The 22,703-nt window shown below is 40.1% G+C and overlaps 1 protein-coding gene across 1 annotated transcript in view; it reads left to right on the plus strand.

Annotated features, from left to right (window-relative positions):
* The window catches only part of kcnh5a (potassium voltage-gated channel, subfamily H (eag-related), member 5a), a 139,721-nt gene that overhangs the window by 29,040 nt on the left and 87,978 nt on the right, over positions 1–22,703 (plus strand). The window contains exons 2-5 of the mRNA XM_023973544.1: positions 9,821–9,944; positions 14,563–14,669; positions 16,990–17,118; positions 20,908–21,029. Of these exons, the coding sequence (XP_023829312.1) occupies positions 9,821–9,944; positions 14,563–14,669; positions 16,990–17,118; positions 20,908–21,029 (482 nt within the window). The remainder of the gene's footprint in view (positions 1–9,820; positions 9,945–14,562; positions 14,670–16,989; positions 17,119–20,907; positions 21,030–22,703) is intronic.

Genomic DNA, 22,703 nt, shown 5'->3' on the forward strand with positions numbered 1-22,703 from the left:
AATCTATGGATTTCACGACTGGGCATAGTTCAGAGATACGATAACAAATGTTAGGCTGGGTATCAGTCAAGTAAGACCTGATGAGAATGATGATATGTGCCCTAGCCTACCACACAAAGGCACTATTGATTTATGTTCCCTGGTTGACACAGACATGCTCAGGAAAGTGATACCTGCCTTCTCGATCCTATCCCCACCAAAATAGTTTTTAATTGCATATCTGAAGAAGTATAATCCACTTCACTAAAAACTGCTATGGTGAAAATCCTTCGGAAGAAAAGTAATCTAGATTCTTCAGCTCTTACATATTTTTGGCCAATCTCCAACCTTAAGCAAAGTTCTGGAGAAATTGGTTTTAAAACGGCTGAATTATTTTGTATTTTTGAAAAATTCCAATCTGGTTTTTGGGCCCACTACAGCACAGAGACATCCTTAGTTAAAGTGGTAAATAATCTTAGAACCAACACAGATGCCAAACAGCTCTCTGTCCTTGTACTCTTGGATTTAAGTGCTGCATTAACCTGGAGAGGTTGGTTGGCCTCTCCGGTCCAGTTCTAAATTGGTTTAGGACTTATTTAACCGGTAAAGAGTTTTTTGTCACCCTTGGTGAACATAACTCAGAGAAAATACATATCACATGTGGCGTTCCACAAGGTTCGATTTTGGGTCCGGTACTGTCCGGTTTATATACTGTATGTTACCCCTTGGCAGCGTTGTCAGAAAGCACAGCATTTATTTTCACTGCTACGTAGACGATACACAACTTTATATTTCTTTGTACCCAGAGGATTTCAGCTCCACAGATAAATTATTAGACTGTATTAGTGATTTAATACTTGGATGGCTCACAACTTCCTCCAGCTAAATCAATGCAAGACCGAGGTACTTATTGTTGGAGCCAAACCACAGAGAGAGAATCTGGCTGCACATTTTAATTCACGGGTAATAAAGATAGAACACTAGGTAAAAAACCTAATTGTTATTTTAGATTCTGAACTCAATTTCGAATTACACATTAGCAATGTGACCAAAATAGCTTTTTACCACCAGAGGTACATTGCCAAGGTGCGGCTGTTTCTCTCTCAAGCTGATACAGAGAATCTCATCCATGCTTTCATTAAAAGCAGGCTTGACTACAGTAATGCTCTCCTGTCTGATCTACTGAAGAAAGCCATTGGTCATCTGCAAAACATACAGAATGCTGCAGGAGGGGTACTGACCAAGACCAGACGGAGAGCACACATTACACCGGTTTTAAGGTCTCTGCACTGGCTGCCTGTGAGTTTTAGAATTCATTGTAAGATTCTTTCATTGGTTTTTAAATCAATCCACGGTTGTGCACCCCAATATATGTCAGACATGGTTTTAAGTTATGTCCCTCAGGTCCTATGGCACTGGCCTTTTAACTATCCCAAATCCTAGGACCAAGAGGCATGAAGAGGCAGCTTTTAGTTAATATGCCCCCAGCCGAAACGGTGGACATTTTTAAGAGATCTTAAAACACACATTTTTAGCTTTGCTTTTCCTTAGGGTGCTTTTTAGTCATTCAGTATTTATTGTTATTGTTTTTTACCCTCTTATGTTTGTTGTGAAGTAAATATTAAAGTTTTTATTTTTATTGTTTTTATTCATTTTTTTCCTGTGAAGCACAATTTGTTGCATTCCAGGTCTGAAATGTGCTGTATAAATAAAGCTTGATTTGATTTGATCTGGGCAGGGGTGTACTTGGCAGCCAGGCCAACCCACTTGGGAGCCAGGCCCATCCAATCAGAATGAGTTTTTCCCCACAAAAGGGCTTTATTACAGACAGAAATACTCATCAGCACCCCCCACACCCCCCCCAGACGATCCCGCAGGTGAAGAAGTCGGATGAGGAGGTCCTGGGCTGGTCTGAGGTCGTGAGGTCCTGGGATGTCTGAGGTCGTGAGGCCGGTTGGACATACTGCCAAATTATCTAAAACAACATTGGAGGCAGTTTATGGTACAGAAAGTAACATTACATTATCTGGCAACAGCTATGGTGGACATTCCTGCAGTCAGAATGCCAATTGCACGCTCCCTCAAAACATCTGTGGCATTGTGTTGTGTGACAAATGTGCACATTTTTAAGTGGCCATTACACAAGGTGCACCTGTGTAATGGTCAAGCTGATTAATCAGCTGCTTGGTATGCCACACCTGTCAAGGGGAAGGATTATCTTGGCAAAGGAGAAATGCTCACTAACAGGGATGTAAACAAATCTGTGCACAACATTTTGGAGAAATACACTTTGTGTGGTCATGGTACACTTGGGATCTTTTATTTCAGCTCATGAAACATGGGACCAACACTTTAGATGTTGCGTTTATATTTTTGTTCAGTGATGATGATCATTTCATGCATTTATGTAACCAGTCTTTAGGACAAATAGGACAAATATAAGCACCCATCATGCACGCATGCATACACACACAGAAACACAGACAGACAGGTCCCATAAGTTACTGCAAATGTTTTATGCGCTACACATTCCTCATCTCTTGCTCGCTCTCATGCGTCCACACACACTCACTCACTCACTCAATTACACCCTCACCCACTCAATTACATACACACACAAACACACAAGTCCCATAAGTTACTAGCTACATAGCTAGCTAGGTTGCATGGGCTACACATCCCCCCTCTTCTCTCTAACTCTCTCGCTCCCATGCCACACATTTACTCAGTCCACAACACACACACACACACACACACACACACACACACACACACACACACACCCACACACACCACACACACACACCACACCACAACACACACACACACACACACACACAACACACACACACACACCAACTTGCTTTTAATATAATAGCAAGCTAGCTAGTCAGTTTACTTGTGCCTTATCACACACAAACACAGACACTGACAGATAGGCAGACACAGAAACATGCATACATTACACTTTACTCACTCATAGCCAACTAAACTTGACTAATAGTTGAATGGCAAGCACTTACCATTGGTGAGTTAATTCATCTGGTCACTTTTCTTGACCATCTCCTCATGGATAAAAAGCAAATAGTAGGGCTTTCTTTGTTGGTCTTGCAAGTGCACCTGAACTCGTGAGCCTTTTCAATTTCTTTCCCAGCATCACTGATATATTCCCCGTTGACTGACTGAAGCGCCGTAATTGACGGATCCACCATTAACGGGGGTCTTCCTCGGTTGCCTCCTCAAGGGGCTCGGCCTCGACTTCGGTGAGCTCGTTTGAGTAGCTGTCTGCGGAGTCGCTGATGGTGACGCTCTCCGGCTTAGTGTCAAAAAGTAGTTGCCAATAAGTTGACGCCACTGGTCATCTGAACCAGTTCCCAGCACAACATTATTATATAAAAATGTCGATTTCCGATTTCTCTCTCTCCGGAATCCATCGATGCAGTAGAAAGCTAAGCTAGCTAGCTAAGGTGGCAGTAGTAACAGTGTGACTATGTGTGATGGGTTTTGAAGTGCGAGAGTGTAACCTGAGGTACACTTTGTTGTTCCATGGTTGATACGTTACAGTAGCTTTTGATTGGGCAAACAGGAAAATGAACCAATTGAATAGCCTATTGTAGCTTGATTCAAAATATATAGCTAGCTAGCTAGTTTGTAATTCATTCATGATTTCGGAATAGGGGAGGGTTGTAATAGTGCAGTTAAGATACAGCCGTGAAAGCCTGATATATTGCAAGCTAGCATCCAGCGGACCAATGTGAAAGTGCTTCGTTGCTATGTCTCATCCTACATTTATAAGATTAAAAACTATATTTATACTCTGAATTTGGCAATAATACATACAGATTATGAAAGCAAAGACATTGTTTTGTTAAAACCAGATGAAACCCCCAACAGCGACAAATGTAAATGTTAACAAAGACACCATTTATATCCAAATTAAGCTTTTGCGATTTCCGACGGATTATGATAGAGTGCATCACATATCCTCCGGGGGTATAGTGGGGCCTCTACCTCATAGGCACCACCTGTTTAGGGGGTGCGAGAGGACTGTTGGTTATTGAATGCAATGACACACACACAACTTACTTTTTGTAACTTTTGTTGGATCCTTCAAATGTCTCATGATTTTGTCAAACAACTTGTTTTTTGTACATCTGTGTCCTTGTTTGTATTCTTTGCATCAATATGAACGTATTGGTTTTAGTAGTTGTGTTGACTGATGGAAGCATTTTCTTGTAGGAGTAATATTTAGTGGTACACACACAGTGGGGGGAGGGGAATTTGAACCTCTATCAGAGTGGTGCAATTCAAGCTCAATAGAGGCTGCACATCTTCATGTTATTTGTGTCCTAAATCTTCTGTTCATGTTCAAATACAAATACAATAGTACCATAGATTTAGTTGACATTTTTATGATTATTCCACAAAAATTCATATTTTAGTCATATTTTATTACAATATTGAAAAGACCGCTCATTAGCTATGACTGACATGCATGGAACAAGATGGAAGTCATTTTGGCTACCTGTGGCACTTTTCACAATTTGTGCCCTATATCGGGCACTTTCCGTGTCAAATTAACTCAATAATATAAATACGTATTTGGCCTCCAGTCAACATCTCTATACCAGGTTGGAAATCCCATCTTTCAGATGCAATTGGAACTGAATTGATTGCCCATGGCATTCTGAAGTTAGAGCTGAAAGTCTGATTGGGCACCAGCGCCCATATTGCCCATATCGGCTGCCATCTTAGGTCGTACCGGTATGTCAGATCAGAGATACTGGATATAATGATGAGATGTCCACAGAGCCAAAGATTTTATAGTAGTCCATTTTCTTCTTCTTTATTGGCTGATTGCACCCAACTCGTAGGAGTCCTCACCCAGTTGACTAATTTAAAATGGTGGAAGCCCTCAATGGCAATGCCCATGCTTAAACGGGTTATATTCATGTTGAGTCCTCTATCTATCTCATGACAACAGGCACAACTCTGATATAAAGTTGTTTTATTCAAAGTTGCCGAAATGCTATGTGCGTCCACTTATATCAGTGCATTCGTAACAACCTAGTCTCTAGTTGCCATACCTCCAAGATCACGTTGTTGTCCCACCTCCCTTGGAGGTCTGGAAAATGTTGTATTGCAAAAACGGTTTGAGTGGTCCACTGGCTCCCAGCGCCAAGATTTTGATTGGATGTTACATTTCAAGAACCCTCACCCCACACGCCTGTTGAAGGGGTCCTGTGTGTTATATGCATCCCTGTTTTTCATTGGGGTAGTTGTTGCCTATGCTAGTTTCAAGTGCTAGTTTTCAAATTATCACATGTGGCCGACAGTCTGCGATTTATATTTATTTAGATTGGATTACTCTGGTAACGTCAAATGTCACAATACGTTCTAAACTGCTCTTGTGACAAACAAACGTTTTACCTTGTCTCCATTCATCCACATGGCTGCTATCTGCACTTTGCTACCACCAAAAATATTGTGAAGATTGCCCATTATTTAGTTTTTCTAAGGACTAAAAACACAGAGGCAGTGGGATAACCTCTTCAAGTAAGTAAATACATGTTTTTAATGTTAAAGTGTGTATTATTAGCTAGCTAGCTGGCGACAGTAGGCCACTTTGAAGGCTAACTTATCTGATCGCTGTTAGCTAGCTAACTTTACACACTGTTTAACTAAGTGAATTAAATGTCATCAGCTAGCTAACTTCCTATGAGCTAGCTATCTTGATGTAATCATTGTACATTAAAAACACAGTCCAAATGCATTTGTAGATAACAGCCATGGAAGAGGGTGAAATTGCAGCTCCACCTGGCAGTAAAGGGAGAGTGTAGGCTATTGAATAGGGCAGGTCATTTTGTGGGAGGACATCATTAAAAGATTCTCCAGTTCCAGTCCCTAGAGGGGAAAACTTTGCGGACAGAGAGATAATAGCAACATAATATTCAGTGCTGTCTAATTTGATTATAATATTTTCTGTCCTCAGATATGGAAAGCTGTGAAAGCCTGTTAGCAGATGAAGAGAAAGGTCCCAATAAATGAGACTACGGGTATATCCTATATGTTATATGTGTAGGTCTACCTATGTTAGCAAATTATGTATGCAAAAATACAGTTAAACATCACACACAATGGACAAATCTATTACAATTGGAGCAGGCCAACCCTGCTGGAGGTCTGCTGGGTGTGCAGGGTTCTGTTTCAGCCCAGCAATAATGCACCTGATTTAACGTATAACATCAGATGAGTTTATAATCAAGTCTGCTATTGCTGGGCAGGAATAGAATACAGTAGATCAGGGATCAGTGGAGCAAGGTTGGTCACCGCTGGTATGAAGATTTGTTCACCTGAAATGATGCTTTAGTAATAATAGCCTACATGAAGCTAGTACTAAATGATCTATTGTTGTTTAGACCAATCTTTACATACCACAGTGGAGGCTGCTGAGGAGAGGATGGCTCATAATAATGGATGGAATGGAGTCAATGGAGTGGAATCAACCACATGGAAACCACGTCTTTGATGTGTATTATACTATTCCATTGACTCCATTCCAGCCATTATTATGAGCCGTCCTCCCCCCAGCAGCCTCCACTGACATACGAGTTAGCTTATTTGTACATTTTGAAGTGATAAAATGTGGATTCAAGTGTTTAAACCTGTTTTAATTGTTAAACTATTATTCAAAATGAACTTGTGTCAATGTTGATTAATCACATAACACAATCCTGCAATAAAGAGGGGAAGGAGTTCTGTCTCTAATGTGTCTGTTTCTCAAATAAACACTTCATTTTTGTCTAGTTGTAAGATCTCAAATCTGTTTTATTTGCTTGTCACCCTCTCTCAGTATTAAGATATGTGAATCCATTTTGCAGCTTATCATATGGCATGCATCAGTAATGCAGCCATAGGCCTGCTGTATGATGGCATTACTGGCATTGTGGGCATCTGTCATCAAGCCGAGAATAGCTAAACTCACACATTGTTTACATGTTGAGCTATATACTGAGTATACCAAACATTAGGAGCACCTTCCTAATATTGAGTTGACCCACAACCCCACAACCCCCCCACACATTTTTGCCCACAGAACAGACTCAATTTGTCAGGGCATGGACTCTACTAGGTGCCGAAAGCATTTCACAGGGCCCATGTTGACTCCAATGCTTCCCACAGTTGTGTCAAGTTGGCTGGATGTCCTTTGGGTGGTGGACCCTTCTTGATACACAAAGGAAACTGTTGAGCGTGAAAAACCCAGCAGCATTGCAGCTCAACCAGTGCACCTGGCACCCACTACCATACCCCGTTCAAAGGCACTTAAATCTTTTTCACCCTCTGAATGGCATGCATACATAATCCATGTCTCAATTGTCTCGAGGCTTAAAAATCCTTCTTTAAGCTGTCTCCTCCCCTTCATCTACACTGATTGAAGTGGATTTAACAAGTGACATCAATAAGGGATCATAGCTTTCACTTTGATTCACCTGGTCAATCTATGTCATGGAAAGAGCAGGTGTTCTTAGTATTTTTAATATTTTGTGTATGTTCTCAATTAAATATTATACCAGTAGACAATGTATATGAGGCTAACAGATTTTGTACATCCCTTTTAAGTGATGACATATAACATTGTTTAGTGCAAATCCAACCCTTGTTATTTAGGTACAGTATGAAAATAAGGGTGACAATTAACCTGCAGGAGATGAGCGTTACAGTTAACATTTTATGAAGTTGATTTAAATGTATTTGATTAATTTTAGCAATGTTGGTTGCAAAATGATTTGCAGTTGTTCCCATGGACAGACAGTACATGGGTGCTTTATGCATCACTAGCGACTGGGCTAACACAGCTAACCTTTTTGGTCAATAATAATATGTTGTTTTTATTTTAAAAATGTAGAGAAATGTAACTACTGTAGCTATTAGCTAGCTAGTTAGTTATACCTAGGTAACGTACAAGGTTAGCTGACTTTTCTAAACACAAACCTCATTGTGACTAGATACTTTTTGTCCTTCATGCTAGCCTTTACAGTCAAATATCACTTCAGAAATATCCACATAAAATATTGATATGGTCAGCATTGTAGACCATTTCTCCCTTCTGGCTGCATCTTTAGCTCATCTCGAAATAACAGAAATGCTTTGAAAACCAACGTGCTGCAAACACTAAAAGGTTTTGTCACCAGTGCTTGTTTAGTTGATTTTTTTGTGCTCACGCACTAATCTGGTGAGCACCTTTGGAGATCCGCCCAAGCAAGCCATTTCCTTGTTTTGACGTATTGTGAGACGTCACTGATTTACATCGAGGTTCGACCCCACTTTAGCTGAGTTCTGCCATGGAACTTACCCAGGCTTCCCGTTTTAGGGAAGCATGGTTCCCGACGAGGCTAGTAAGAACCTAACTATTCCCGAAACTTCTATTAGATTAAGCCTTATGTAGCAAATTAGCAATTATTTTCTTTGTTGACCAAATTTGACACTCTCATTGACTTCCGTACAAAAATGATTCACTTTGTGGGCTTATTTTCGTGGACAGATTTTAGCCGGAGTAAACCCACTCACTTTGCCGCTTCCTCTCAGGTCAGATTAGCTAAATCGCCAATTTCTCAGCCTCTGAGTATCACAGAAACACAACACTTTCAATGAATAACAGAAAAAAGTTTATGACAAGTTGCTGTGGATGAAATTGATCAAAATAACATCAAATTTAACTACAAATGTGTGAACATTGAAAAAATATATTATTGATTATTTTATTATAAATATTTATTATTAAAAAAACATTGGAGGTGGGGAATTTAAACCATTTGCTTGTGTTACAAGAGATTCATAAAATGAAAAGTGCTACTGCTTGACAGACAGTGTCTCTGCTATCATTACCAATTTGGAGCTTTCAAATATATAAATATGTTGGCGCTTTTAGGGTTCATAAGACAGTAAGTCTGGGTGGATTAGGGAGACAACAGAGGTAGTTACACATCTCTTTGTAGCAACTCATAGCTAATTGTAAGAGCAACGGTATGTCAGAATAAACAGAGAACATGATTAGTATGGCACCATAGTACGATGCCCTATGTAGCAAATACTGTACTGTATGTTACATCTCCCTATATGCATTGTAGACACTACTAATAGGCCTATTGGTATTATTTCTGTGATCTAAGTAGGATGGTTTTTCGGGCAGATGGCAGTTTGCAATCTAGGGCAAGGAACCTCTCATCTCTCACACAGTTGTATACCATTTAAAGGACCAGAACCAATAATGGGAAACTATTGCTCACTGTAGTCTAAATCAACATGAACTATTTCAAAAGTTGCCTTGCAGGATAACGAGATGAGATCAAATGATCAAACCTGTATATGAGACAAATCTGCACAGGCATTATCAAATTTCTCCTGCACCATAGAAAACAAATTATGTTTAGCCTTGTGATTAATTAGACAATGTTCAGGGTGTAAACAAAACAAGGTTATTTACGGCGTCCTACTGATAACTCAAAACTACTCAAAGCAACCCCAAAATACCCAAACAACCCATTTACCATTTCCATATTTAGCGATACAAGTGGTGAAGGAACGATGGGATTTTTCTACAGCTCGGAATGTTTACACTTTATTTTAAGGGCAGGTGTGGTTTCATGTCAATATCCAATAACAATGACCACAGTTGGAGCATTTTGAGAGGTATGTCAGTTTTAAAGTAGTTATCACCTCTTAAACCGCAATGTGGGTTTACTTGTTATTTATCTACAATTGTTTACATTTTGGGATTGGGTCTGAACTCACTTTGTATAATTCTTTATATTTTCTGCTTTTTCCCATGGCTGTGTTTCAGAAACAAGTTTCCTGTTGGGGAATGCCCAGATAGTGGAATGGCCAGTAGTATACAGTAATGACGGGTTTTGTAAGCTGTCGGGGTACCACAGGGCAGAAGTCATGCAAAAGAGCAGTACATGCAGGTAAGAACTGGGTCTCTGTCCCTGTCCTGTCATTCATTTATTTCCACTGTTCACAGAAGCTTAACACATCCAATGACGGTTTGCACATGCATGTAATGGGAGTTGACAGTGGGAAAAGGACTTAAGCAGGTCATTACACAGTCCAGTTTTAGTACACACACAAGGTATATGTAGAATATCCAACTGCTCTGTGATCACATTTTTTTTAAACAGTTGAATAAAAAAATTGGTTTAATTATAACCCATCTGCTGTAAGGTTTTATCCTTTGATTGATTGGATTCATAAAGCATTCATATAGGCTTCGTAAGCACTGCATAAATCACAAATCATCTATAACCTTATTTCATGCTCTATAAAAGATTAATAAATGTAAACAAATAAATGTATGTCACATTATGAATATTTATACAGCATGATATACAGTTATAGATGATTTGTGAAGCATCTATGTAGTGCTTATATTCCTGACCCCTTCCACACATGCTTTTCATTTCATTTTTTATGTTTACAAATCTGTAAACAAATACACTGAGTGTACAAAACATTAGGAACACCTTCCTAATATTGAGTTTCACCCCCCTCCCCAATTTTGCCCTCAGAACAGCCTCAATTTGTTGGGGCCATGGACTCTACAAGGTGTCGAAAGCGTTCCACAGGGATGCTGGCCTATGTTGACTCCAATGCTACGCACAGTTGTGTCAAGTCGGCTGGATGTCCTTTTGGGTGGTGGACCATTCTTGATACACACGGGAAACTGATGACCGTGAAAACCCCAGCAGCCTTGCAGTTCTTGACACACTCAAACCAGTGCGCCTGTCACCTACTACCATACCCCGTTCAAAGACACTTAAATTTTTTATCTTGCCCATTCACCCTCTGAATGGCACACACATATTTCTCAATTGTCTCAATGCTTAAAAATCATTTAACCTGTCTCCTCCCCTTCAGCTACACTGATTGAAGTGGATTTAACCAGTGACATCAATAAGGGACCATAGCTTTCACCTGAAATCGCCTGGTCAGTCTGTCATGGAAAGAGCAGATGTTTCTAATGTTTTGTACGCTCAGTGTATGTATGCAAAAAAAATTACTGACAATGCTGAACAACTTCCTCTGTGGATAATACTTGATAATGCGTGTGCAAATTGTGCAGTTATAAGCTGCTGCTGTTTTAACACTTTGTGTTTCCCTCTCAAAGAACTCATGAAACAGTAATGGTAATTGCGTCTCTGTCTGTACTTGGTGGAATGTTCAGTATATTTGTATAGTATTATCTAAGGTTTCTCTGCTCCAGTCCTGGGGGCCCCGTATACAGGATTTAATATTAACGAATCACTCCGATTAAGAAGGCTCAATTGCATGGCCGAAACAGCTGGCTTGTCCTTGTATATAAGCAAGGATTGGCAATTTAACAGTCTAACATCAGCTTGCTTGTGCTGAGGTGGGAGGGGAGGCGTTATTCATACTGTATAAATAGTAACTTTAATGGATTATAAACTGTTGGAGAGGAAATGGTGAGATATCTTTGACGTGATACATTCTCGATTTAAAGTATTTTAATTAGAGTGTCCTGCACACTTGTAATGCCCAAAGGAGTGGGATTTGCTGTCATGCAGGAGATGAAGCGTTAAATTGTCCACATGAAATGTACAACACCCCTCCCTCCTCATTTTTGCCATGTCTTGATGTCAATGCATGCTCACAGAACCAAATAGATACTTTGACACATAGCAAGAGTGCTTACGTTTCTTTACTGAAGCTGGGCACACTGAACTTGCAGACACTGACAGTACTGAGGCTTCTGAAAATAACCCACACATGCTGCACACTGTCCTTCCTAAGAAATAGACAGACAAAGATACAAAAGCTGTTGCTATGGGGATATCTTCCATAAAAAATACTTTATTTTTCACCTGATAATGATCAGTGTAACCAGAATGATAGGAGATAAAAGTTGGAGAGGATGGGAGGGAGGGATTGACGGAAGTGGCTTTAATTTGCAGACTTAGGCCTAGATCAGATCAGTGTTAACCGGCGGTAACTGACAATCGCATAGCATATGATTGTTTTTTTTCTTTAGGCGATGTCGGAGGTATAACACGTTGGAGCTGTCAAATTGGTGAGCGGCTCTTGTGGTCATTGTCACGAAACCCCACCCATCCTTATATCCCACCCGTGTTGTACAGTGCCTTCAGAAAGTATTCACATCCCTTGACTTTTTCCACATTTTGTTGTGTTACAGACAGAATTTAAAGTAGATTAAATTGTGATTGTGTGCCACTGATCTACACACAATACCCCACATTTTTTTTAAATTAATACAAAATTAAAAGCTAAAATGTCTTTAGTCAATAAGTATTCAACACTTTTGTTATGGCAAGCCTAAATATGCTCAGAAAAAATGTGCTTTACAAGTCACATAATTAATCGCATGGACTCCCTCTGTGTGCAATAATAGTGGTTAACTAGATTTTTAAATATTACCCGTCTCTGTATCCCACACATATACAATTACCTGTAAGATCCCTCAGTCAGATTCAACCACAAAGACCAGGGAGGTTTTCCAATGCCTCGCAAAGAAGGGCACCTATCGGTAGATGGGTCAAAAAAAAGCAGACACTGAATATCCCTTTGAGCATGGTGAAGTTATTGATTACGCTTTGGATGGTGTATCACTACAACCAGTCACTACAAAGATACAGCCGTCCTTCCTAACACAGTTGCCCGGAGAGGAAGGAAACTGCTCAGGGATTTCACCATGAGGCCAACGGGTGGCTTTAAAACAGTTACAGTGTTTAATGGCTGATAAAATAAAACTGAGGATGGATCAACAACATTTTAGTTACTCCACAATACTAACCTAATTGACAGAGTGAAAAGATGGAAGTCTGTACAGAATACAAATATTTCAAAACATGCATCCTGTTTGCAGTAAGGCACTAAAATAATACTGCAAAAAATGTGGCAAAGAAATTCACTTTTTGTCCTGAATTCAAAGCATTATGTTTGGGGTAAATCCAGCACAACACATCACTGAGTACCACTCTCCATATTTTCAAGCATGGTGGTGGCTGCATCATGTTATGGGTATGCATGTCATCAGCAAGGACTAGATCATTTTTGGGGGGGATAAAAATAAATGGAATAGAACTGAGCACAGGCAAAATCCTAGAGGAAAACCTGGTTTAGTCTGCTTTCCAACAGACACCTTTCAGCAGGAAAATAACTTATAACTGAAGGCCAAATATACACTGGAGTTGCTTAACAAGACGACATTGAATGTTCCTGAGTGGCCTGCTGAAACTCAGTTGTAAGACTTGAACATGTCTGTCTAGCAATGATCAAAAAACAACTTAACAGAGCTTGAAGAGTTTAAAAAAGAATAATGGGCAAATATTGTATAAGGTGTGCAAAACTCTTAGAGACTTACCCTAAAAGACAAGGGGATTCTAACATGTATTGACTCAGGTGGTTGAATACTTATCTAATCAAGATATATACGTATTAGTGTTTTATCTTTCATTAAAAACATTTTTTTTAGCATTTGTCTTCCACTTTAACAGAGTATTTTGTGTATATCGTAAAAAAAGAGACACTTAAATCAATTCTAATCCCAATTTGTAACAACAAAATGTGGAAAAAGTCAAGAGGTGTGAATACTTTCTGAAGGCACTAAGTTCAGAACGAGAAAGTGTAGTCTATATAGAAAAAAAATACACTAACATTCTAAATCATCAAACAAAATGATAAGGATTTATATCAGCCTAATCGAGGTGTTGCCTTGTGGTTTGAGGTTAAGACCATCTTCAACATTAGACATCTTCAGCTCCTCAATTTAAACACACTTTAATATTTTTTTCTGGGCCAGGTAGACAGCCTCTTGTTGGGGTAAATCTTCACCCTCTTGGCCCAAGCAAAAGGAAAACATATTTGGCTTCACCACGGTCAAAGAATATGCGATAGTCTGATTGAATGTTTTCAGAACTTTTGAAGAGTTCTGTGCATCCTTAAACTAACATTGTGTGATGATGTGTATAACTGGACACAACCACCACAGGCAGGGAGCAGCAAAGGGTCATCCGCAGAGCAGGTTAGGGTTTGATCAGGGGTACAATGGCAATAGTTTACATGGAGAAAATATTCTGATTTAGGCTTACCATAGGATGTTAAGAATTTGAATTTAATGTTGCAATCAAAATATGAAATATTTAATCATGATATAGCGTGATACAACTGCCAACATTTAGGAAATGCTGCAAAAACACTCAAAACACAGCTTTTAAAATGGTAATCACTCTGATGTTGCATCAATGTTCCATGTTTATCCACAGTTCACCAGGGTTGGGAGGTTATCATGTTGTCAGCTCCCTCTTGTTTACTCGGGCCTCTCTTTTGTTCAACACAAGCACTGTATCAATAGGATTTGACAGTCAATGTCATCACGATCCCATGAGCAAAATTACAGTTCAGTGAGTGATAAAATGGTGTCTGTTGTGTGAATGTTCATGCCACACAGGTTTGCACGACTAACCCTCTCTCTTTGTTTTCCCCATCTGTCTTTCAAACTAACCCTACCTACCACGCCTTTTTGACCCTCTCCTTCTTTGGCTCCCGCAGTTTCATGTATGGGGACCTGACAGACAAGAACACAATAGATGAAGTCAGGCAGACCTTTGATAACTATGAATCACATTGCTTTGAAGTGCTGCTCTATAAGAAGAACAGTGAGTATAAAGATGTCACTAGCTAACATTGTCAATTTAGCATAGGGGTTTACCCCTGTAAGGATGGGGTTAAAGTGGCTACTGTTTTTAGAAACATTTTATTACTGAAGTTCCCTCCGGTGAAAATCACATTATTCTACAGTATTCTATTCTCACTGACATTGTATTATTATAATACACTTTATATACTTAAAGGTGCTTTATGCAACAATTCCACCTGCAATATTCCTAAGTATCAATGGTATGTATATACTGTATGTAGAAGTAAAGGGATACAAAATTGGTAGCAATCTATTCTATGACATAGAAATAATCAGATATTAACTTGGTAAAATTGTAATTGCACAATATAAACTCAGCAAAAAAAGAAATGTCCTCTCACTGTCAACTGCGTTTATTTTCAGCAAACTTAACATGTGTAAATATTTGTATGAACATAACAAGATTCAACAATTGAGACATAAACTGAAATAGTTCCACAGACATGTGACAAACAGAAATGGAATAATATGTCCTTGAACAAAGGGGGGTCAAAATCAAAAGTAACAGTCAGTATCTGGTGTGGCCACCAGCTGCATTAACTACTGCAGTGCACCTCCTCCTCATGGACTGCACCAGATTTGCCAGTTCTTGCTGTGAGATGTTAACCCACTCTTCCACCAAGGCACTTGCAAGTTCCCCGACATTTCTGGGGGGAATGGCCCTAGCCCTCACCTTCCGATCCAACAGGTCCCAGACATTCTCAATGGGATTGAGATCCGGGCTCTTCGCTGGCCATGGCAGAACACTGACATTCCTGTCTTGCAGGAAATCACGCACAGAACGAGCAGTATGGCTGGTGTCATTGTTATGCTGGAGGGTTATGTCAGGATGAGCCTGCAAGAAGGGTACCACATGAGGGAGGATGTCTTCCATGTAACGCACAGCATTGAGATTGCCTGCAATGACAACAAGCTCAGTCCGATGATGTTGTGGCACACCGCCCCAGACCACGACGGACCCTCCACCTCCAAATCGATCCCGCTCCAGAGTACAGGCCTCAGTGTAACGCTCATTCCTTTGACGATAAACACGATTCCGACCATCACCCCTGGTGAGACAAAACCACAACACGTCAGTGAAGAGCACTTTTAGCCGGTCCTGTCTGGTCCAGCGACGGTGGGTTTGTGCCCATAGGCGACTTTGTTGCTGGTGATGTCTGGTGAGAACCTGCCTTACAACAGGCCTACAAGCCCTCAGTCCAGCCTCTCTCAGCCTATTGCGGGCAGTCTGAGCACTGATGGAGGGATTGTGCGTTCCTGGTGTAACTCGGACAGTTGTTGTTGCCATCCTGTACCTGTCCCGCAGGTGTGATGTTCGGATGTACCGATCCTGTGCAGGTGTTGTTACACATGGTCTGCCACTGCGAGGACGATCAGCTGTCCGTCCTGTCTCCCTGTAGCGCTGTCTTAGGCATCTCACAGTACGGACATTGCAATTTATTGCCCTGGCCACATCTGCAGTCCTCATGCCTCCTTGCAGCATGCCTAAGGCATGTTCATGCAGATGAGTAGGGATCCTGGGCAACTTTCTTTCAGTGTTTTTCAGAGTCAGTAGAAAGGTCTCTTTAGTGTCCTAAGTTTTCATAACTGTGCCCTTAATTGTCTACCGTCTGTAAGCTGTTAGTGTCTTAATAACCGTTCCACAGGTGCATGTTCATTAGTTGTTTATGGTTCATTGAACAAGCATGGGAAACAGTGTTTAAACCCTTTACAATGAAGATCTGTGAAGTTATTTGGATTTTTACGAATTATCTTTGAAAGACAGGGTCCTGAAAAAGGGACCTTTCTTTTTTTGCTGAGTTTATGAACAAAACACTTGTTTGTTTCTTTGGTATTCATTGGGATCTATTGAAATAAGCCCCAATAATCTCCATTTAGTACCAGGTACAGATGTAGGATCTTAATTTGATCACCCTGTTGCAGGAAAACTTTTGTGCAATGCAGGACATTTTAAACTTGTAGTGTATTTTAGGTTTTAAAAAGATTCTGAAGTTTGTAATTTCCACTTAGAAATTTCAGAATTGATTTCCCCTTATGAAATATGTATGAACCACGACAAAAATGTCCATTAATTATAATCCACATAATAATTTTCTGTTGCTGCAGGTTTATATTCCTGCTGTAGTAAACTGGCTCAAATTAAGAGCCTACATCTGTAGTTACCATTTGTGTTTAAATAGAAAGAAGTACCAGAGATGACCTAATGATACCACATATTTTCCTATTATGTAGCCTTTTACACTCCTTCCTTGGTTCCCTTCTCTTCTTTTACCCTGCAGGGACACCCATATGGCTGTACATGCAGGTGGCTCCCATCAGGAATGAGAACGACAAGGTGGTTCTGTTCCTGTGTACCTTCAAAGACATAACTGTCTTCAAGCAGCCTATTGAGGACGAATCCACCAAGGGTGAGATACCTAATATCAATTAAGTAAAAAGCCTGAACAAAGTATATTCTGTTCCTACGTGACCTAATGAAGGCTATTGCAGCCGTAAAGTTGTCTAGTATGTTGTGGATGACATCCAAGCAGCTGGGGCATACTGTGTGTTTCTTTATGTATTCAAAGAATCTATTATTGGCCCAGGACCTGTTTGAGGATTTGGGATGTGTATACGACTCGCACATCCTTTAAAAGTTTGTTACCTGTCAACTAATAGAACATGCTGTTGTCCCTTGTTCAGTAGGCTGATGGTTGCTTGGATGTTTTATGTTTTTGTGTTCTGGCGGTTCTGTAAAGTGGGGCTTTGTATCCGGGTCTGAAGTTTGCGTTGGTCATGGATTGGGTGAGAGGTGTCGTTAGTTATGCTGAAAGGCTTTGCACGTTGCCGTTATTTTGATAAGGGAAGGGATGTCCTGGCATCTTACAACCCACAGATGTTTTTAACTAATCACTACAAAGTTGATAGCAGAGGGCTTCTTGGAGATCACATGTTATGCACTTGAGGCCACAAACTTCAGCAGCAGAGGAGTGTTGCAAGACAGATAAGCTGTCTGCTTATGTCTGGCCATGGTTCTTTCTAGAGAATGGAAGACTGAGTGACAGGGCTCTCCTCTGGTATAAGTGATTTATGTGCAGTGTGAGATCTCTTCCTTCACCCACCTTCCTCTCTCTTGTTGGTCTCTCTTGCTAGCAGCAACATTAAACTGTGTAGTTTGTCTATCAACAGAGAGCTTTGATCAAAATATATAAGGTGTTTCATTTGAGCGAAACCAACTGGTGATTTAAAAGACAAAGATACGTTTCTAATTTGCCTTGTGGTTTGAGGTTTAGACCATCTCAAACATTGTAGACATCTTCAGTTCCTCATCTTAAACACACTTTTATATTTCTTCTGGGCCAGGTAGACAGCCTCTTGCTGAGGCAACCTTTTACCCTCTTGGCCCAAGCAAAAGGAAAACATGTTTGGCGTCATCACGGTCAAAGGATATGCGATAGTCTGTTTGAATGTTTTGGGAACTTTTGAAGAACAACAAAGTAGCTTTTTGTGAACATTCTTGGACCCTCAAGGGAATGTTCTGAGCACCCTAAAACATTGTTTGATGATGCGTAAAACTGGACAGATTTTATGTTTATACTGATACTTTTTGGCAATGTTCTTACACCTTTGCTGACAATCTAATGAAATGTTCTGGAAACATTCCCATAAGCATATTTAGTTTACATGGCATACTGTAGCTACATGTGACATGACCACACACTGTACTTATTGGCCCAGATGTTGTTTGTCTGAATAGATGGATGTGTGCGTCTCCCCCTGGGTCCACACCGACACATCCCTGGGGATCATGTGCAGCAGTGTGACTAAGTATGTAATGGCAAGCAGATGGCAAGGACAACTCACTTCATATTTGATGGAGTGACAGATGCAACTGCTTATGTCCATCACAAAAGGAATGCTCATTCATTTAACAGCCAACTGGACCTCATTCTGTTAATTATGTTGAGAAATAGCGTACACCAACTGTCAGGATGACTGAATGTTAAGTAACTGGAATTTTCATTTGTTTAAAGGCCCACTGTGATATTTGACAGCAGTTTTTATCATTTAAATGAATATTATAACCATTGTATCTTGAAGAATGTCTCATGAGCTGTCTAGCCCCATCATAACCCAACATTTACTGCATTGTTTCTAAACAGCCTGCGGATGGGGACTTCCTGGGGCATATCTACATTATAAATGCATAAATGAAGCCATCCCTCAGCTTTATAGCTAACCAAGTAGTGGGGCTTTAATTCCTTGCAAGCACACTGCTGTGTGATACACACAGTATACAGAACAAACAGTTAGCATTAGAGATGTTGGCCTGAATAAGTTACTTTTTTTGCCCTCCCATATGGCTCACACTTTATTTGCGTGCTGAACTGAAAGGGCTGAGACAGGCCAGCAAACTATTTTAATCCGCCCCACCAATCATTGAACATGGTTGAGTTCACCCCCTTAACCCTTGAATGATTTAATGTGTCTGTGCTTCAGTATTTCTCTGCTTGCTTTTCTCTGCATTGTCGGGGTGATGGGCAGAGAAAAAAAGTCCACAAGGGACTTGGCTTAGTGATGTCATATGTTCTTGTTGTTATCGGTTTACATTCACCAAAATGACTTCAATGGAACTTTAACATTATCTTTTTTATTCATCCAAGCCAACCAGATTTTATCTGCGAAACCTACCATTGGTGTGCGTAGAAGCAGTCAACGATCATTTGAGAGAAATCTGGACTTTTAACTATGCATTCTGTGCGTCTCTCTTTTCCAAAACTCCAAAGGCCAAAGCCATCAGCCTCCCAAAGCTGTGGGAGAGTGGTTAAAAAGAAAACTTTTGGCTGTTAAATAATGTATGATAGGGATTGCATCAAACGAGACGCTCAGCTGGGTTCTCATGTCTCACACCATAATGCTGCCATTCAGTTTGAAGTCAAAAAGAGATGTTGTACTCTTATTAGGTCCCTCAGGGCATTACAATCTTCCTAAAAGCTCCAGAAGAAAAGAGCGCTGGTTATGTTTGTAGCTTGTTGACAGGGACATGTAAGGTTATAGACGGAGAGCAGAGTGGTACACTACGATGCCAGCTAGATCTACTCAGGATTTTATAAAGCTAGCCAACTTCAGTTAGCTTCACATTCCAGCTCAGGCTTCATCCATGTTACGAAGGTGGATATTGATCCTCCACCTGCCGTTAACTCCAGCCAGGCTTGTAACTGTGCTCGCATGTCACACGTGGATAAGCCCAGCAAGCTGAACACCAATCCATTGGCGAGTGAGTGCCACATTTGCCAAATCAACATTAAAAGAAAAAGGCTATGGTGTGAAATAGGCTATTAGAGGTGCCCGGTTTCTTTTATTACTTATTGTTAATGCCATCTTTGGTGTGCATTGGTGCACCTTTTTTCCCACTCCTATTGATAAAATAACTTTATTAAGTCATAAAGTTTTCCTGTGCATGAAGTTTCAAATGCATCCGGTCATTTCTAAATGTGTAATGTATGCATGTATTTTAATATAAAAAAAAATGTACACAAAAAAACTATTTATTCAGTCGACTTCATCAAATAAATTGGATGATGATGCAATCATTGCGAGGGAGGGAATCTGATTTCCTTGGTCCTCAACTCGCGGCTCAAACACTTAATTCAGGATAAGTGGAGTTAGCCCTGAGTCAGCCTGCCCCAGAGCAGGTTAGTGTTAGTTCTTAAGGATTAGTTGCCATGGAAATGTACCTTGCTTAAAGGTGAGCTACTTTCGTGTCAACGGTTATCCCGAGTTGAACTCATAGTTGACCAAATCAGACAACTATATCCTCTAACTCACTTTGTAGTACACCCCTTTGGTACACACATCATATCTGAATTAGATTGCCTCAGGTGGTGAAAATTAGGCTTTCTCGCTTTTGTCCATGCAATACACCAAATGGTGGTATGCCATTAGCTATATATCCTTTATAGAAGCTGGGAGACCCTATATTCTGAGACCAGAGTAACTGCAGATTGTGCCCACAAATGTGTCCTGTGGTCTTCCGGGAAGTTTTTGTCCATAAGAGGAGACCTACAGTTTAAGTTTACTAATGGCCTCTCTGATATAAGTAAATATATGATAGAAGCAGACTCAATATGAGGCAGTGAAAGATTAAGACAATGGCGGTCAGAGAATATAATTTTTATGGTGATTTTGCTCAATGGACTTCTGCTCATCTCTGGCAGGATGGAACAAGTTTGCCCGGCTGACGCGGGCACTGACCAGCAACAGCCGCAGCAACATGCAGCAGCTGACGCCCATGAACCAAGTCAACGAGGTCAGCCACAAACACTCCAGACTGGCTGAGGTGAGCATCTCACTGGAAAAGAATAATACAGTCCTGACCATATGTATTTGGACAGTCAAGATACATTTAAAAATGTTGGCTCTGTACTACAGCATTTTCGACAGTTCAGAATGTTACCTTTCATTTGAGGGTATTTTCATACGTGTCTGTTTGACAATTTAGACATAAATCCACTTGATGTACCTAGTCCCCCCGGCAGAAGGAGTCATAAGTATTAGGCCAAATTATCATATAATTTCACATAATAACTATATCAAGGTTGTGACTCTACAAATACATTAGATGCATTCGCAGTTTGTTTTGGGTGTGTTTGGGTCATGTCTTGCCCAATAGTAGTGAATGATGTCAGTAGTCATTTTGGAGTCACTTTTTTGTAAGTGAGATTAGAAGATGTTTCTGAATACTCATGTTTCTGACAACAATCATGAATAATGATGGGTGAGAAAGTCAGAGGCACAACGGTGATACTCCCCAAAATGCTAACCTTTCCTGTTATTGGTAATGGTGAGAGGTTAGCATCGGTTATAGCCTTTCATACTCATCATCATGCATGATCCATTCTTACATTTTCTTAATCATGGCAGCATCAGGATGAATTTAAGTGTTCAGATACATCTTCTCTGTTCATTTAGAAAGAAAATTACTCAAAATCACCTTTTAGTTACTAATGTCCCAAAATACACCTAAAACAAACTACAAATATACCCAAAACAAACTGCAAATGCACCCAACGAGTTTGTAGAGTTGCAAGCTCGATGTAGTCATTGGGTGCAAGCGATATGGGACCAAAACGAACATTTAGACCATTTTAATACACTATAAAGTAGATTTATAAAGTGATTTTATGTCTAAGTGGTAAAATAGATATGTATGAAAAGGTGTCTGTCACAGGTGTCTGTAATAATCTCTGACAATCATTTACTAAAATGATTTAAAAAAAATAGAATGACAAAGCTGTAAAACATTATCCTAATGTTCAGCAAGACACACATCAAAATCCACAAATAAATTGTTAAATGACCACAAAATCAACATTTTGCAATGGCCATGTCAGTCTCCGGAACATTGTAAGAGGGCAGTCCATAAGCGCAGACAAAGGATATCAAGGATCTGGAAAGATTCTGTATGGTGGAATGGTGTAAAGTCACTCCCAATTTGTTCTCCAATCTCATAAAACATTTTAGAAAAAGGCTCAGTGTCGTTATCCTCGCCAGGTGAGGTATTGAAAGGTATTGAAAACAGGGGTGTACCTTTGAGAAAAAAAAGATTACCTGTTAAACAAAATCTCTTTCACAGAGCAATGGTATTAGCATAAAATAATATAATTACCCCATTTTTATATTCAGTGTCTGATTTGTTACTTTTGCCCATCAACCAATCGCTGTTCTTCATTATGAGGCATTGGAAAAGTTCCCTGGTCTTTGTAGTTGTAAGGGGTGCGTACTGGCGGCAGAGAAGTCAGGCGCAGGAGAGCAAAAACTGAATTACAATGGCGCAGTTTAATAATAAAAATCACCGTAAACAGAACAATAAATACAATGGGTACAAAACCCGTCGCACACCAGAAATAATGTCAGCACTTACAATAAACAATTCTGGACAAGGACATGGGGGGAACAGAGGGTGTGTGGGAAGACAAGACAAAACAAATGGAAAATGAAAAGTGGATCGGTG

Source organism: Salvelinus sp. IW2-2015, linkage group LG28, assembly GCF_002910315.2.
Source record: "Salvelinus sp. IW2-2015 linkage group LG28, ASM291031v2, whole genome shotgun sequence".
NCBI lineage: Eukaryota > Metazoa > Chordata > Actinopteri > Salmoniformes > Salmonidae > Salvelinus > Salvelinus sp. IW2-2015.